Genomic DNA, 17,901 nt, shown 5'->3' with positions numbered 1-17,901 from the left:
AGCACACCGTGCACATAACAATATCCAGGCATGTGCAAACATAACCACTAGGTGGTACTCAAGAACCTGCCCTGAACCAAAAAAAGTGCCTTTTTGCTTCCGTCCAATTCTTTCATTCATCAATACAAAACAAAAATGAATTTGAAAAATGACCCTCTCTGTCATCAATTTTGCCCAGAGTGTTTTTAATTTCCTTGGGAGAATTGTGCCTATAAGCTCCGGACATGCTTGCCAGACGTGGGGTCTCCCATGGTGTGCCAAGTGCACACATGGACACCCTTACGCTTGAACACGGTGTTCGCTATGGACAATCCGTGATGAGCACAGAAGTCCAATAACACAACACCGCTCGGGTTGCGATCGGGTGGGCCGTTCGTCCCAATCACGCGTTTCCAGTTCTCGCTGTCATCATTGCCCACGTGAGCATTGAAGTCCGCTAGCAGAACGATGGAGTCCCCGGTGGGAGCGCTCTCCAGCACCCCCTCCAAGGACTCCAAAAATGGTGGGTACTCTGAACTGCGCACAAACAACAGTCAGGACCCGTGCCCCCACCCGAAGGCAGAGCGAGGCTACCCTCTCGTCCGCCAATGTACAAGCGCTGAGCCGGGGGGCAATAAGTATACCCACACCTGCTTGCCGCCTCTCACCGTGTGCAACTCCAGAGTGAACGAGAGTCCAACCCCTCTCGAGAGGACTGGTACCATAGCCCAAGCCATGTGTGGAGGCGAGCCCGACTATATCTAGTCGGAACTTCTCAACCTCGCACAACAGCTCGGGCTCCTTCTCCCCCCGAACCCCCATGTCAGTGACCCGTGTCCGGGCGAGGGAAAACGAGATCCAATATTTGTCATCATCATAAGGGGTCTTTGAGCCGTACATTGTCTGGTCCCCTCACCTAGGACCTGTTTGCCATGGGTGACCCTGCCAGGGGCGTGAAGCCCCAGGCAACTTAGCTCCTCGGATCATTGGGACACACAAACCCCTCCGCCACGGTAAGGTGACGGCTCAAGGAGGGGCTGATCGGACTGGTTTCCTGAAATTGATTAGTCGATAATGATTCATGTGTCCGTCGGCAGATCTGGCGTTGGTAGACCAGAATGTGTCCTGTCCAATGGAGTGCCTGCAAAGACAATGTCAACAAGGGAATTTCTTGGTGCAGCCAAGGCATTGAGGGGGTCCCTTTTGGTGGCCTCAGCATTGCATCGTTGCTTTTTTGCAGATGATACAGTTCTGTTGGCTTCATCCAACTGCGAACTCTCACCGGAGCGGTTTGCGACAAAGTGTGAAGCGGTTGGATGAGAATCAGCGCCTCAAAAACGGAGACCCTGGTACTCAGTCAGAAAAGGCTAGAGTGCTCTCTCGAGGTCGGGGATGAGGCCTTGCCCCAAGTGGAAGTATCTTATGGGTCTTGTTCACAAGTGGGAGAAAAATGGAGCAGGAGAGCAAGAGGTCTGCAGTCTCTGTATTGTATGTGCATTCATGTGTTTATCCGCTACTGGCCGTCTGCGACGTTGTCACTCAGCGAGCAGTCCTATTTTTTCCACGGCTTCAGTATTCTTTCTCTGATTTATGTTTTTCTGTGATTCTGTATATGCAAATGTGAACTCACATGAAAGCTATTTTTTTATGCACTCTTGTCTTTACCATTTCTAAAAGCCTAATTGCATTTCAGTGGGCTCCCACCATTTGATCAGTCAACAGAACTGATTGCCTTTACCATGAATGTCTAAAATTTCAAATCATCAGTAACAATGAAAATTGCACTTTAAGCATGGCTGTTTCAGCATGGGAGATATTGACCCATATAAAACCAAGGCGGCATAAAAAAAAAAAAAAAAATTAAATACTGAATTAGATTTAGACTGCATTGGGTTTCTATTTGAATCCAGTTCCCAAAAGATTTTCCTTGGTTGTTTCATTCTAATTGATGATGGGCCTAGAGAACCCCAACTATTTGGATACAAGGCTTTAAAAAAGTCACTATCCATCACGTCACCTTTAATGTGATACTGGAAATCATCTTTGAATAGTGTGAGAATCACTTTACAAACAAGGTAGTATCACATTGCAGATATTATTTGTATATTCCATATGCAGATTTGATTTCTTTTTGCTGTCTTCCTTTTCCTGTCACACCTACTAGTGGTGTACATCATTGGGGTTTGGAAATATAAAGTCGATCAATTGCTTTTATCCATAGCCTTTCAGGGGTCCCGAGGACACATCAATAGTTATTGGTCTTCCTTTCTCCTCAAAATCTTCAAAAGTAGTAGGAGTAGGTCTCAAAACGAGGAGACACATTTTCTAATGGCACATTTACTTGATATTTTATTGTATTACTTTGGCAACACAGAAAGACACGTACACATTAAATTGTATTCAATCAGTGTGCTGAATTGAGGGAATACACCAGTCATTGGCACTTAATCATCAAAACAAACATGCTACTTGTAGACATTAACGTCTGCAATATTGTCGTCTTAAATTTTCCCAATACATTTGACATTAAATAGCAACCACAATATCTAACTAACACTTAACAGACCACCTACATGAAAAAGGAAAAAATGGCCACAGGCTAACTGGACCAGAAAACAGGATAAATAGCAAACATTTAAATGATTTGTGTGTAAAGCGACAAGAGCGCTAAGTGGTAACGAAAATGGATGGATGGATGGATGGATGGATGGAGTCATGGACAATGCGTATCATGTGGGCCCGATAAGCAGCGCAGTGGACATTTGTGCTTGTAATGCCATACAAAACACATGACAATGTCAAGTGTTCGGAAATTATCATACCTATTATGCAAGTTTAACATTTTTTTTTTGAACAGCAATTATTCAAATTGGAAGGTTTAGTATAATGAAGTACACAATATGGTAATCACAAGCTTATCGAAGGACAGGTGAATCTTCAGTAAAGACTATTTATGCATTTTTAACATGAGTTGTTTTCTGTCATCAAAAACATGAGTCCAAAATTCCTGGGTCCAAGCTTTTTCCAAGGGTGCAAGGGGTTTTCTTTCTCACTACCCAGTCAAATTGCTCTTTCAACCATCGAAATATGTATTGTATGAGACCATACTAAACTCCAAAAGCTTTGAAACAGCTTTGTGTGTTGTTTCAAACAACACACAACTATAGAAAAATTAAGTCGTGCTGTATGTGAACACACAGTTAATAAACAAACCGCTCATTCTCACGGTCGCATTATTAACAATAATCTCAGAAACTAATACCACAGCAAACATGACAGTCATGTCTCAACATACAAAAATTCTAATAACTTTACACTGCGGACTCAATTCCCACTGTGGTGATCAAAATCACAGAACATACAATGTCAAAATGGCTGCTGCTGTGCGGTATTTTCTAATAATAACAATGCAAAATATTGGGTTTGAAATAGCATCAAATGGCTATGGAATGGAAACAACAACAACAAACAAGCTGAAGCCTGAAAGGGAAGCTGCCAAGAGCAATATTAAAAAAAAAAAAAAGTTCCTGGCCAGTGGAGATACATATGTATATGCACACATATACAAAATATTCTTCTTTGAGCTATTGGGTTGAATGGCAAAAAAAGAAGGGGGAAATTGATAGTAACATCAACATCAAACTTACAATGAGATTTGAGCCACTTTTACTCAACCCTGGCCAAGAATGCTCATCCCCCACTACCCCTGAAAGGTATGAAACTAAATCATACAAGAGAAAAATGACACCCCAAACGTGAATAGTTGGTGATGGAGCTGTCAAGGATGTGAAACGTTTTTGGAGTAAGTTACCAATGACATGGTGTGTGATATCTCTAAAAAAAAAACCCTGAAGATCACTAATCAGCACCCAACTGTGAAATATGTCAATATACACACAGGGGGCCTGGATGTTCTCAATCAGCAATCAGAGGTACTGAAGCGAGATTTCATTGATCTCCTCACAAAAGTGCATTGTTTGGATGCTGAGGTTTTTATTAGTAGACCTCTCCCACTTGCACGATTTGGAGATGAACGTTTCTCTAGGCTCAGTCAATTAAATAAGTGCCTCAAAGAAGTGTATACTGCACTACCCGTGAGTTTCATTGACAATTTGTGCATTTTTTTGGGAGTGCAGATATCTTTACAAGGCAGATGGTTTCTGTCTAAATAGACAAGGGGTTAAGTTATTTTAACGGGTCCAAGCAGGTTGGAACGGGTGGAGGAAGGTGCCAGGTGTGTTATGTGACAGAAGAGTCTCTGCTAGGATGAAGGGCAAAGTTTATAAAACAGTGGTGAGGCCAGCCATGATGTACGGATTAGAGACAGAGTGGCACTGAAGAGACAACAAGAAGCAGAGCTGGAGGTGGCGGAAATGAAGATGTTGAGGTTCACTGTCGGAGTGACCAGGTTGGATACAATTAGAAATGAGCTCATCAGAGGGACAGCCAAGGTTCGATGTTTTGGAGACAAAGTTAGAGAGAGCAGACTTCGATGGTTTGGACACGTCCAGACCAAGAGAAATAGTGAGTACATTGGTAGAAGGATGATGAGGGTGGAGCTGCCAGGCAAGAGAGCAAGAGGAAGACCAAAGAGAAGGTTGATGGATGTAGGGCAGTTAGTGTTTGAGAGGAGAATGCAGGAGATAGGCTTACATAGAAAAGGATGACGTGCTGTGGCGACCCCTAAAGGGATAAGCTGAAAGGAAAAGAAGAATCTCATTGAATGGCAATGACCTATGGGGTCCCTCAAGGGTCAGTTCTTGGACCCCTTCTGTTCAGCCTGTATATGCTACCCTTGGGTAATTAATTTTGACTATCATAGCTATGCAGATGACACACAGTTATATCTAGCAGTGTCGACAGATGACTACAGTTCAATTGAGGTGGTGTGTCACTGTCTAAAACAGATAAATAACTGAATGAGCTGAAGATTTGCTTCAATTAAACCACAACAAAACTGAGATAATTGTTTTGGGCAATAAAGAAAAGAGGATTGCTGTTAGTAAGTACCTGGAGTCACTCTCTTTAAAAAACAAATACCAAGTGCGAAGCCTTGGTGTCCTGATAGATTCCGACCTGACTTTCAACAGTCATATCACATCAATTACTAAAACTGCCTTCTACCATCTGAAGAACATATCCAGAGTGAAGGCTTGCATGTGTCAAGCAGACCAGGAGAAGCTCATCCATGCTTTTATCCCAATTAGACTTGACTATTGTGAAGGTCTTCTGACTGAACTCCCTAAAAAGAGCATTAAACAGCTGCAGCTCATTCAGAATGCTGCAGCTCGGGTTCTGACCAGAACAGAGAGGTCAGAGCATATTACTCCAATTCGAAAGTCTTTACACTGGCTTCCAGTCAGTTTTAGAATAGATTTTAAAGTTCTGCTACTGGTCCATAAATCACTAAACGGTTTAGGTCCTGAATACATGAATGAAATGCTCATGGAATATAAACCCAGTAGGGCTCTGCGATCGACAGACTCGGGTCAAACAGTGGAGCACAGAGTCCAAAGCAAACATGGTGAAGCAGCATTTAGCTATTATGCTGCACACAAATGGAATACGTTGCCAACAGAAGTGACGTGAGCCCCAAGTGTGCATGTTTTTAAGTCCAGGTTAAAAACGCTTCTTTTTTCCTATGCTTCTTAGAGCATTTCCACTTTTAAATGATATTTCTTACACTGTACGCTGTTTTAATTGTTTATAAGCAGGTTTTTTTTTTTAAATGCTTTTAATCATGTAAAGCACATTGAGTTACCTTGTGTATGAAATGCGCTATATCAATAAATTTGCTTTACTTTGCTTTGTATTTTGTTGCTCTGTGGAAAAAGCTTTGAAAACTTTGAAAACAAACAAACAAACAAAAAAACCTGTATACAAATAAATATAAAGACTTTGTTTATAATCGCCTAATATAAATTCAAGTTCCTTCGCAAACGTAAAACCCCTAAAACATAAGTGTGCACCATTGAAAGCTGGAATCACCACTTGAACTCAGAACATTTAAACTAACACTTTGGACAATACATTTTGATACATTATATGAACACAGAAACAGTGGCAATAGAATAAACATGAAAAAGAAGTTCTCCAATTTGACTGGATGGCAAATAAATAGATTCCAAATGGTTCCTGTGTTTACTTTTTTTGGAATTAGTTTCTATTAGTACTGGTATTAAATCCCTAACTCCAGAGGCCACAGAACATTGTTTCGCTTTATAGCTTCCTGCTACAGTGCAAAACCTGTCCTGGATGTTGTGTGTGTGCATTATTAGTCATTTCATTGATCATTCAAATGTTCTTGTGTTCAAAATATACCTCAAAAGTTAGCTCAGAATGGACCAAAAATACGCTTTCTTCGTGTATATACACTTGAAAACAACAACTAACCAAAGGTCATTAATTACAGTGCCACATCAGAAAAGTCATTGTCACAGGATGCATGAACAAGCAATAGCATTCAGGTTTTGCAAAATTGTCTAACTGATAGAAGTGCCTCAATTGATTTGTAGTCCATGAGTCTTTTGAGTATAGCGAGCACTACATGTTAGCTAGTTCAATTTAAAAGCTGGACTTCAGTTATAAATTTGTTATTTGACAACTTTTTTATAGCCCCAAAAATAATAATAATAATAATAATAATAAAGAGAAGAATTAAAATGCTACAAAGGCTGTAGCAGATGAGTGTACAGGATGTGGAGGCTTTTCCACACCAACTATTTGGTCCTGACCACAAAAGAAAAATTCAATAGGCTTCTACTGAATTGTCCCAAAACATGTTCTGCACATCCAGAAGGGATGCCATCTTCAAAATATGCTTCTGCAGAATGCTGTTCTCCACCGTGTCTTGTTTGGGGAGCTCAGGATATGACTCAGGGAAGCTCTGTGCCTCCTGCAAGTACAAAAAAGAGAAACAGCCATCAATAGTTACTCCCTAGAAGGGGACTGTTATATTTGTATCTATCTAATCTGTTTAGGAGAAGTATTTAGGAAGAGGTCAATTGTGGTTGATATTCTTTGCTCGCGTTTTATTCAGATTTGGAGTTGAACGCGTCAACTGTACCACTGCACAATGACGATGACAGTTGGAAGCCAATCACATGCTTTATAACACGAACGCCTCTGCGCAGCTCGCTAGCTATCCTAAAAAAAACGACTTAACATCCAACTGCTATGAACAGCCATCTGAAAAGGCATCCACTAACACTAGCTGACTTCGCGGTCTAAATCCTCACTGTTAAAACGAAAGTTAATGGACCAAATTATTTCATATATATGGAGTTAGAATGGGAAAGAGTGATTTCTTGAATGTGTTAAAGTTCCACTTATTTCCCATGTTTTGTCTCTGACAGGTGCGCAGGTAAACGTTGCATATCTCAACTGAATCTCATCTGTCATTTTCACGTGACTATCATCAGGAGCATATTAAATAGATTAGATTAGCTAATTTGTGGAGCGACTCTGGCAACGTCGAAGCGGCATTTCAGAACGTGCCGTACGAGCTTCCATGCTAACGATACACTGGGCAGCGCACTACGCACTTAAAAAGTGCGGCTTTGCGCAAACAGCAGTCTTTTTTCACAGGACCAGTGACAAATGCCCTAAAACGAACCCAAGCCTCATTTACAGCTCCGCACTTCTTGATGAAGAAAAAGAAGGCATTTTCGGACGGGGTTTTCATAGAAACAGCGATAACTGCAAAAACACTACTTAAAGACGAGAAATATGAAACCGATGTCATCTAAACTCTCTCCAATGTCCAATTGGGTTCAACTATAATGGTTAGAAGAGTGTCAGCTATGTCTGGGAACTTGGCCGATCAGCTGGACCGGGATCTGAACCATTTGAAATGTGAGCTGCAAGGCAAAGGTAAGACTATTGCTGATATGACAAGTGCTCTTAGAGCTCAGATTAACATTTGATCTGTGCACTTACAGAGCAAAAAGGTGCTGCACTTCTGTGCAGATGGTGCTGAAAGACAATGCTTGCTGTATGCATCTGAGACTGAGATTGAAAAATGTGCAGAAAAGTACTCTCAAGTCATAAACAACACTGGTGCACAGCATGCAATGCCAGGTCTTCCCAACAACAGACAAAAACAGTTCTCGGTGTTCTCAGTGGCACTATGGCAACGCCACTGCAAAATTCAATTGAAATACTGAGAAATTGTTAAATATGCTTCCGATTTGGTTACAAGTTTAAAAAGTGATCATTTAAAAATGTGACAGGTGTGATAATGTGTTCAAACAGGTGCCATTAATTGCCAACAGCGACACCCGGGGTTCGGCCTCCCTGCCTTCAAACTCTTTTTCTGACTTTTTTCCTTCCTCCTTTTCCCACCAAATCCACCTGTTCCCCGTGTGGACTGGACCGGCCAAACATTTGGGAGATCGATCAGACTGTCTGAATTGTGTTCAAGGCACGGTCGACTAAAAGTACACATTGGTGCATATTTGGGTTGAAATGAACGAGAACATGAATCCCCAGCTCGATGCAATGTCATTGCACGCTCACATTAGATGTTCAGCCTCCTTCTACCAATGTTTATCTGTCCTTTGTTTTGATTTTCTCTGCATTGTTCCCCTGTAGATTCCCCTGTTAGATCTCATTAAATGTTCTATAAAAAGTCACTACCTATCATTTGTGTGTGTTTGGGTTCGAGAAAAGACCTCTGGCTATTGAGAACTCTTATCTAATTCCTGTAGCAACCATCAGATTAGTAGACATAGAGGTTTTTCGTCACTTTGTCCTTAAGTTTTCTAAAAAGAGACGTGGTGCCCCTTTGCGAGATAAAATAATTAGATTCTAACGTCCATCCATCCATGCGTCCATTTTCTGAGCCGCTTCTCCTCACTAGGGTCGCGGGCGCGCTGGAGCCTATCCCAGCTGTCATCGGGCAGGAGGCGGGGTGATTCTAACGTTTAAACTTAAAATCACGCTAAACCGGAAGTAAGACAGGCTTCGCTTCTGGCTTTTTCTTGTCGCCTAAATTAATTACGTTTTTATCCAAACCAATATACACTACACAAGTGTTGCACTGAGGCGACCGGTCATTTATTTTAACATAGTTAAGACACACTTTTGTTCGCCACTGCCGTTGGGCACAAGCACGTCTTCCTGTGCGTTCTTCATTGGTTTTTGCTGCTTCTTCGTTGGTTTTCGGCGTCGGCAGACTTTAGGCATCGAAACTGGGAACCAAAATGTTTTAATTTGAACGATTTCCAGGAGAACCGGAATTTTAGTCCCGGTTCCAATCGGTTCTCGATTCCCAACCCTAAATCTGATCTAGGCATAAGCTACTGTAGTAGTTGTAGAATATATCATTAAGATCCTGTCGTGATTGAGTCAATTTGCCATTTGAATCTTGTATGGTTGTAATTCGTGTATTTTCTTTGTTACGTTGAAGTTGGTTTATCCTGATTTATTATTGTGCTCAAAATCTGTGTATCTGAGCTGTTGTAGTAGGAACTGTTGTTCAAGTTGTTCTTTAGCATGATGAAGTTGTTCTTAAGTAGGTCTGTCGGATTTATTTCCCATTGTTCTGTAAGTTGTTTGATTTTTCATCTCCAATTTGCTTTCTAATTTTTTTTCTTGTAAGAATAGTATGAAATGATTTTGCCTCTAATTAAAGGTTTCCCAAAGTAAGGATGGAGATAGGGTTGTGGAATCATTCATTTGTAGAAAATCTTTCCATGACTTCTTTACAAATATATCGAACTCTGGATCTTTCTTTAGGGAAGTGCCAGGTTGGAGAAGATATTATGTCGATTCAAGTTTGAGGCAGAGAGAAATTGGCGCGTGATCGCGGAGTATTATTGGATGTATTTTGGAAGTACTGTTTTGAGCAGCTGAGTTATTTGTAAGAAATCATGTATTCTAATCAGTCAAGTCCAACCAACATTACAACATAACAGAAATAATGGGTGATAACTTAGTTGTAATTAAATTACTTCACACACACCAAAACTTTAGAGCATGATGCGACAGAATGCTGGCATGTTTACGTACAACCGTTAGTGTTAGCACTAACTTGCTAGGCTGCATAATGTTTTGTTGCCTGCTTGCGAGCTGTATTGTATTAAAAGTACGTGAACATAACTCAAGCAATCCTTGAATGAAAGTCCTCTCCCGAACACCAGCACACGTTTTCCCCCATTTTGTTCTTATAATACACACGGCATGATCCATGTTGTTCTCGTCGCTGTAGCGTACATTGGCATTGGATAAAACGTAATTTATTTAAGAAATAAATTCGTCGAAGGGGAATACCTGCGTTCACTTCCGGTTTGGTCCGATAGACGTTTAACACCAGAATCAAACTAATTTTGTCTCCAAAGGGCACCACGTCTCTTTTTTATTTGTATAAAATTTAGGAAAAAGTGACGAAAAACCTCTTATCAGTCTCATAATCTGAAGGCTGCTACACTTCGGAAATACGAATTCTCGATCCCAGAGGTTTGGTCGGCTCAAAAAGCACACAAACGATACAGGTAGTGGATTTTTATAGAAAGTTTTATGAAATCTAACAGGGGACTCTACAGTGGAGTAATGCCGAGAAAAGCAAAACAAAGGACAGACGTTTGTAAAGACAACATTTTGGGCACCCCTCAGTTCAAGAAAGAAATGCTGACAGAAGTAACTTATAGCAATAAGTAAGAAAAAAAGCAATTAAGTGAAAGTACTGAAAATTAATTCATGAAAATCATGCATTGGTTATGGATTATGGTCCAACAAGAACTAAAATCAACGACTGTAAAAAGACTTACCCGAAAGACTTTATGCAGTCTCAATGTAGCTGAACAAAACACAAAGCGGATCAGCAGAAGTCGAAGGAATTCATCACCAAAGAATTGTAAAAAGGCTTGATCTGTAGGGATTACAAAAAAAAAATAAATCCAAAATTGCGTTGAAGAATTAAAAGTCTCCTTAGCGAGCTCTTTTTTCTGTGAGAAAAATGGCATATGTCTTAACGGGCAAAGAACAAACATTTGGTAAACATTTGTTACATTTCCAAACATCATTCAATATTCCTCAGGAAAATTTTACCTTCAAAAGACTGATCGCTACGAACAAGTTATACACTGTTGTATACACATGGACAAAACTGTTGGTTACCCCTCCATTAAAGACAGTAATATATACAGTATGTGTGTGTGTGTGTGTGTGTGTGTGTACATGTACAGTGGAACCACAAGTTACGAACGACCCGGTTTACGAACAAGTCGGGATACGTTCCAAAATAAAAAATAAAAATTACCTCTAGTTATGTTTATATTATATATTTTTGGCTTGCGGACGTCTTGGTATGGCCAAACAGAAGGATCTATGTTGTGCTTTACTCGTGCTGCGTGACGATCATTGAGTCAGTGCATAACGCATTAAGCTGTCGATGAAAACCAGTCCGCTCCGTGGCATAGGCCGGAAATCTGTTACGCTTGGCTTGTGGACAGAGGTTCCGCCTCTACATCCTCTATCTATCATCCAATCACAAACCTAATAGCGTTTGACGTGGCAAAATAAGTCATTTTATTTTGATCAAAAACTACTATGAACAGATAGATGTATGTTGCATGTATGTAGCATCTTTTGAATTAAGATAACCAACGGTTCGTGTCGGCATAATCACGTCAAAATAGTTCTCCACGTGTTCGCACGGCGCAAGTTCCGCCTACACACATTCAGGCAATCGCAGATGCGACAAGCAGCCGCTGCATTTATGAATGAACACGGAAGTAGTTGAGATATTGTCACACAGAACTTTTTTCTGAAAAAGTCGACAAAGGGCTAAATAGTCAGAAATTAGAATGGCTCCTAAGTGGAAGCATTTGATGAGTGGGCAGATCTGTGCTGTGCAACGGTTATTGACTGTGCGTCACGCAGTGCAACTAAAAAGGTAGGCATTGTATAGTTGTTGTTGATTTTTGCTCTTTATTAAAGTGACAAAAAATGAGAAACTGCTCACTGCAATCAAATAAATGATCCAATGATCAAAAGAAACGTGCCGCAAATAGCCCAACAGAGCAATTCATCTTTTAAACGTCCCACTTTCTGATTTCTTTTCTGAACAGAAAAATACAATTTTGCCTGAATCACTTTGTTGTGCCGAAATCAACCAATAAATTAGAAAACAAACAGACAAAAGAAAAAAAAAACACCTGAAACAGAATTTCCCCCGTGTTATTATGGAAGAAAACTTTTTCAATGAGGAGTCGTCGTCGTCGTCGTCGTCGTCGTCGTCCTCCCGTTTTCCTCCTTAGTTCAACTTCATGAGAAAGAAACTAATTGTGTTGTTTCACCTATTTCTATATTGTGCTACATTTATTTTTAACCACACACACTGGTAAAAAAGGTAAGTATAACAATTTGGGGGCTGGAATGGATTAATTGCATTTCCATTCATTTCAATTGTAAACATTACCTCGGCTTAAGAACGTTTCGGGTTAAAAACGGGGTCACGGAACGAATTAAGCTATCAAAGGAGGGCTCGGGTGCATGCAAAAATAATGGGGGGGCTAGCACAAACATTTGGGGACCATAGCTCAAGGTGTTTGACTCCTGGAACTGATCAAAATTTCTCAAACTAATAATTCTAAAACAAAATAGCAATTCCCGTCGAACCCTTCCATAATAATAATATGCTTCTACAATTTGAAAGTTGTATTGCGTTGATTTTAGCGAATACGGCAAAGCAAAGCATGGGAGCATGGTGAACAGGTGGTTAGCACGTCTGTCTCACAGTCAGGAAGGAGGGTTCAAACCTCCTTTGGAACATCTCTATGTGGACCTTTGCAAGTACAACCCGTGCTTGTGTGGGTTTTGTCTGGGTACTCCAGCTTCTTGCCACAGTCCCAAAACATGTTTCTTATCTTAATTGAAGGCTTAATTGAACTTGCCTGTCAGTATGAATAACAATATTCTTTATTGGCCAAGTATGTTCAAAGTAGTGCAATAGTCCAGTAATACCGATCCATTAGATTTGAATTGTGGAAATGATGAATACCGTAAAGCCACAACAGAGATGTGCATTCTGGGAACGTGTCCCTAGTAAAAAAATGACAAATCAACTGTTTAAAGTTCATGGAAATGGGAAAGAAGCTGTTGGAATCTATGCTAGTTTTGCTGTGCATTGTTACATACCACTGACCAGAGGTGGTAAATGTGGTGGCCAGGGTGGCACACAGATCTAATCCTGTGAACACTGGTACATATTCCTAGAGTTCTAGAATTACAAACAAAAAAGAAGAAGATCCCCCAAAATACACTCAATAGTAATTTGAAGCCTGTTTTTTGATTTTCAGCCAGATTTTGGCACTCCCACATTTAGGCCGAAATCCTGTGTGAGCCTGCTGACATCAGCAGCGAAAGACGAGCAAATTTCTTCTTAAGAATGGGGACTGGAGGGTGTTTTCCAACTACAGGGGAATTACCCTCCTCAGCCTCCCAGCTAAGGTATAGTCAGGGGTTCTGGAGAGGACGGTCCGTCGCAGTTTGTTTTTCGTCCTGGCTGCAGAAGAGTGGATTACCTCTCCACCCTCAGAAAGGTTCTGCAGAGTGCATGGGAGTTTGCCCAACAAGTAAACGAGTTTGCTTTGCGGACTTGGAGAAGGCATTCGATCGTGCTCCTGGTATGGTGTACCGGCTCTACACTTTGATACGGGCTGTTTGGTCCCTGTATAAATGGTGTCGGGATTTGGTCCGCATTACCGGAAGTAAGTTGGATTCGTTTCCAGTGTGGGTTGGACTCCGCCAAGGCTGTATTTTGGCACCGATTCGGTTCATAACATTTCTATGCGCGGCCGAGCCGTCCAAGGGGTCCAGTTTGGCGGCCTCGGCATTGCGTCTCTGCTTTTTGCAGATGATGTGGTTCTGCTGGCTTCATCAAGCTGCAAGCTTGAACCCTCGCTGGAAAGGTTCACTGCTAAGTGTGAAGTGGCTGGGATGAAACTCAGCTCCTGAAAATCTGAGGCCATGCTACTCAGTCGGAAAAGGGTCGAGTGCCCTCTCCTGGTCAGAAGGAGATCCTGCCCCAAGTGGAGGAGCTCAAGTGTCTTGGTGTCTTGTTCATGAGTGAGGGAAGAATGATTGTGAAATTGACAGACAGATTGGTGTAGCGTCTGCAGCGATGCAGACTCTGAGCCGAAAGGCAAAGCTCTCGATTGAATGGTCGATCTATGGTCACAAGCTGAGGTCAGCACTGGGGACGACCGAGGACACACAGAGGCACTATGTTTCCCTGCTGGTTTGGGAATGTCTCAGGATCCCCCCCAAAAGAGCTGGACGAAGTGCCTTGGAACAGGGACATCTGGCCTTCTCTGCTTAAGCTGCTGCCCCCACGACCCAAGCCCGGATAAACGTAGGAAAATGGATGAATGGAGGGTATAACGAGTGAAAATAGTGAGGTTGGACACATTTGCCAGTTGAATTTGAAAGAGCAACTGTTAGTGAAATATACGCCATCTGGATGCTGTAGGTCCTTTAATAGAGTCGTAAAGGAAGCTGCAATCATTTTAAGGAAGGTAGACTCCTTGGGCTTCATTGATCAAAGAGTGCGTAGAATGTGAGTACAAAAGGTATTTATCAAACACGCAGACGCCGGTCGTACGCATACCAGTAAGTAATGTGTGTTGATAAATCCCACCTGTTCTAAACTGGCAACGCTTAGCCTCATTTGCATGGAGAAACACCGCCAATTGACCATAACGAATGAGGTAGCAGTCCACCGTTTAGAATGTGCGGATGGACGACTTCGCTCTCCGAAATCAGGGGAAGGAGGGTGGAGAAAAGCAATATCATTAAGGTACTTGTCTGAGAAGTAAAAAGAAACCCCAAAATAGCATTTGGAATCATTAATGCAGGTGTTACCGACAAACGGGGAAAAAAGGAGGCGGTAGATTTTTACCGGCGCTGTTAATTTTGTAGGATCAGAGAAAAGAACAGTCTCTTCAATAAAAAGAAGAAATGGTTTGACATCAAACTCAAAGCCCAAAAAATGTGTCACAGCCCACAGACGAGAATTAACTGGAGAAGGACAAACAAGTGATATGGACAGATGGCATGCCGTATTGCAGGCAATATTGGGGACACACCATGTACTGCGTGCAGCCATCCATCCACAAGGCACACACCCACACGACTATTCTGTATAGAGAATTGTTTTTTCCTGTAGAATGAATGAATGGTGTGTTTCTCCAGCTGATGTGGATCGCAGAGGTAATCCTTTGCTCTCCACGTAGCTGAATTTGTGTAAGACAGTGCTTGAATTGAACTCTATGGCTCCAACTCCGTTTTGGAAATCCTTGATGAATTTCATACAATTGGTGATGTCTGTACGGGAAAGGGACGCAAATTGGGGCCAGGGAAATAACTGCATCCAACGCTACTGGCATGATTGCGCTTCGTGTTGTTTGCAAAAGTTCACATATGTATTCAATCTCCTGCTGAAAATCCATACGGGGGAGATTTGTCTCAAAGTACTTGACACAAATATATCTGCGATTTACACGATTGAGGAAGGTGATTTATTGAAATCATCTCATCTGTCGCAAGATACAAAAACCAGTTCATCATTACAGTCTTTAATAATAACAGTGACTAGCTTTCAACCATCTATTTTAGATCATCTACGCTCTCGACGGAGACAGCAACACTGCCGCCGAGCGGATGGAGGATATTTCGGTGTGCCTTCACACACCGAAATCTTCTCAACTTGTGTGAATATCTTGAAAACTGCATTTACGTTTGTCTCAAACGTAAATGGGCATGCAAGCGCACCTTCAACAATTCACAAGCAGAACTGAATATTGACAAATAATAAGTCGTGATCAAAGTACACACAACATTAAAAAACTCATGGATATATTGGAAAAAAATATATATACTATACTGTATTTGTGAATCTGAAAAAATGTGTAAATCGCGGATATATTTGTGTGAATATCTTTGAGACAAATCTCTTCCCGTAGAAATGTGCCAGTGGACCAAAATCCCTGGAGCTGGACGTGCACTCAGATGGCTTTGGTGACTCTCTCAGTGCGTTCCATTTGTAGTTTTCACCTTGTGTGTACACATGGTCAGAGCTGTGTGTAAATTGACGCACAAGTCCAACTTGATAAATGAAATCCTTGGCATGGACATGTTCGTACGCACGCTAGATATACAAGACTTATCACAATATACTGGATATATCACAATTGCTCAAAAGAGCCTAATTTGGAATCAAATTAGATTACTATTTTTGGTCTCTCAAGTTGGGGACGTTTTTTTTTTTTTTTACTTTGTGGGAACGCTAGTAAGCCAATCGAGCCAAAAGTTCTGAATTACTGAACCCAGTACCATTAAGCCCAACCTTAAACATACAAAACTGGAACATGTTACTAAAAAAGAAACTGTGTGTCTTTTCCAAACAACTTACTGTAGCACTAGCACAACTTTTACATTCGCTTAAATTTAGGGCGAAAACTGCAGTCTGGCTTACTAGTAGAGTGCATTGCTGAAAAGAGAGTTGAAATCACATCAACGTATTTACAAAAGGATGTTATACATGAATTACATTGTGATCGTCGCAATACAGTAGTTGAATAGATACGCTACCTATGGTTTGTGATCGGGTTATCATTTGCCCAATGTCACGGTCAACTTTGTGAAGGAATTCTTGAGTGCTCTGCCAAAGTTTTCCTCTCACGCTGCTTAAACCACACACAGAGAAGAAAGCCAAAAGTGGGCTGTACAGGAACAGGGTGAAGAGACTCCCACGTTGAGACTGATCTGAACAGGTAAGCAGTGAAAAGATTGATGTGATGGAGGCCAATATACAGTGCATCAACATTTCCCAAAACTTTCAAATCCTGAGCAAACAGTTTTATGCTTTTTTATTTTCAATGGGAGCACAGAGTTACGGATTCACACACTTGGTCAACAGCAATAACATTTTTCAACATTGAGAACGAACCAAGCCATATTATCAACAGGCTTACACACCTTGTACACTCTTGGGATATACTTTCGGTGATAGTAGGCACACCAAAGGTTGGCCAAACATATTTGTGAAATTCTGGAGAGAGGGGGCAGACAAGGATACGAAAGAATTATAATGACATCCATTTACCTTAAAATGGGATCACATTCAAAATATGTTCTTCGATAAATAAATCTGTTCAGCTACCTTATAAGCGGTGCTGTTTGTTGAATCCACAATAATAAACAGTGGCTTCCGAGTGAAAGGGAGTAAGTCACCGGGATGAAGGCTGTCAACATTACAATTATTCATTAGTCATAGTGCTCTGCACACCTGTCTCACCTCTGCTATGGAAGCACGACTTAAATCGCTAACATGCAGACGCAACATTTTGAAGTAAACATCTCGTGCCTTCATGCTGGATTCCGTTTTACATTCATTCTAAACAAGATGGTTATAAAAGCCACACAAATTCCAAACAAACATTTCATCGAATTCAAAGTAAAATGCGCTAAAAAGATGCATAAATAATTCCCATTTTGTAGTTCAATTCTTACCAGTGCATTTCTTTATGGGACTGATTTCTCTTCTGAATCACCTCTCCATTCACAATATCTCGATTTGAATTTGTGAGAACCCCTCCGAAGTCAAATGGTCCTACCAAAAATGAAAAAAAAAGAAGTTGTAGTGCATTTAATTGAAAAGAATAGAGCAGGGGTCACCAACAGGTAGCCACAAAAGTACCCCACGGGTTTGTTCTAAAAAATAGCTCACAGTGATGGAACATTGGGATTTCCTAGGATTGTTGTAAATTTGAAAATGTAAACACTTGCAAAGCGTTATACTTGTAGAAACAAAGTGTTCCACGTTGCTATTCATTCCTACCTTGTTAAATCCATCCATCCATCCATTTTCTACACTGCTTATCCTCACAAGGGTCACAGGTATGCAAGATCGGTCGCAAA

At 41.1% G+C, this 17,901-nt stretch overlaps 1 protein-coding gene across 4 annotated transcripts in view; it reads right to left on the bottom strand.

Moving 5' to 3' along the window:
- Window positions 1-2,300: 2,300 nt before the first annotated feature.
- Window positions 2,301-17,901, bottom strand: part of scai (suppressor of cancer cell invasion) — an 82,335-nt gene continuing 66,734 nt past the window's right edge. For 3 of the 4 annotated variants that reach the window (XM_061747675.1, XM_061747678.1, XM_061747676.1), the window contains exons 12-17: window positions 17,494-17,593; window positions 17,144-17,225; window positions 16,960-17,032; window positions 16,573-16,746; window positions 10,749-10,849; window positions 2,301-6,874 (exon numbers count right to left, since the gene is read on the bottom strand). In XM_061747675.1, coding sequence (XP_061603659.1) covers window positions 6,728-6,874; window positions 10,749-10,849; window positions 16,573-16,746; window positions 16,960-17,032; window positions 17,144-17,225; window positions 17,494-17,593 — 677 coding nt within the window. In that variant the 3' untranslated portion in view covers window positions 2,301-6,727. The remainder of the gene's footprint in view (window positions 6,875-10,748; window positions 10,850-16,572; window positions 16,747-16,959; window positions 17,033-17,143; window positions 17,226-17,493; window positions 17,594-17,901) is intronic. The other variant, XM_061747679.1, reaches the window with a different exon arrangement.

This window comes from Phyllopteryx taeniolatus, chromosome 15 (genome assembly GCF_024500385.1).
Source record: "Phyllopteryx taeniolatus isolate TA_2022b chromosome 15, UOR_Ptae_1.2, whole genome shotgun sequence".
Lineage (NCBI taxonomy): Eukaryota > Metazoa > Chordata > Actinopteri > Syngnathiformes > Syngnathidae > Phyllopteryx > Phyllopteryx taeniolatus.
The sequence above is the reverse complement of the archived record's forward strand: the minus strand, read 5'-3'. Positions and strand labels throughout refer to the sequence as shown.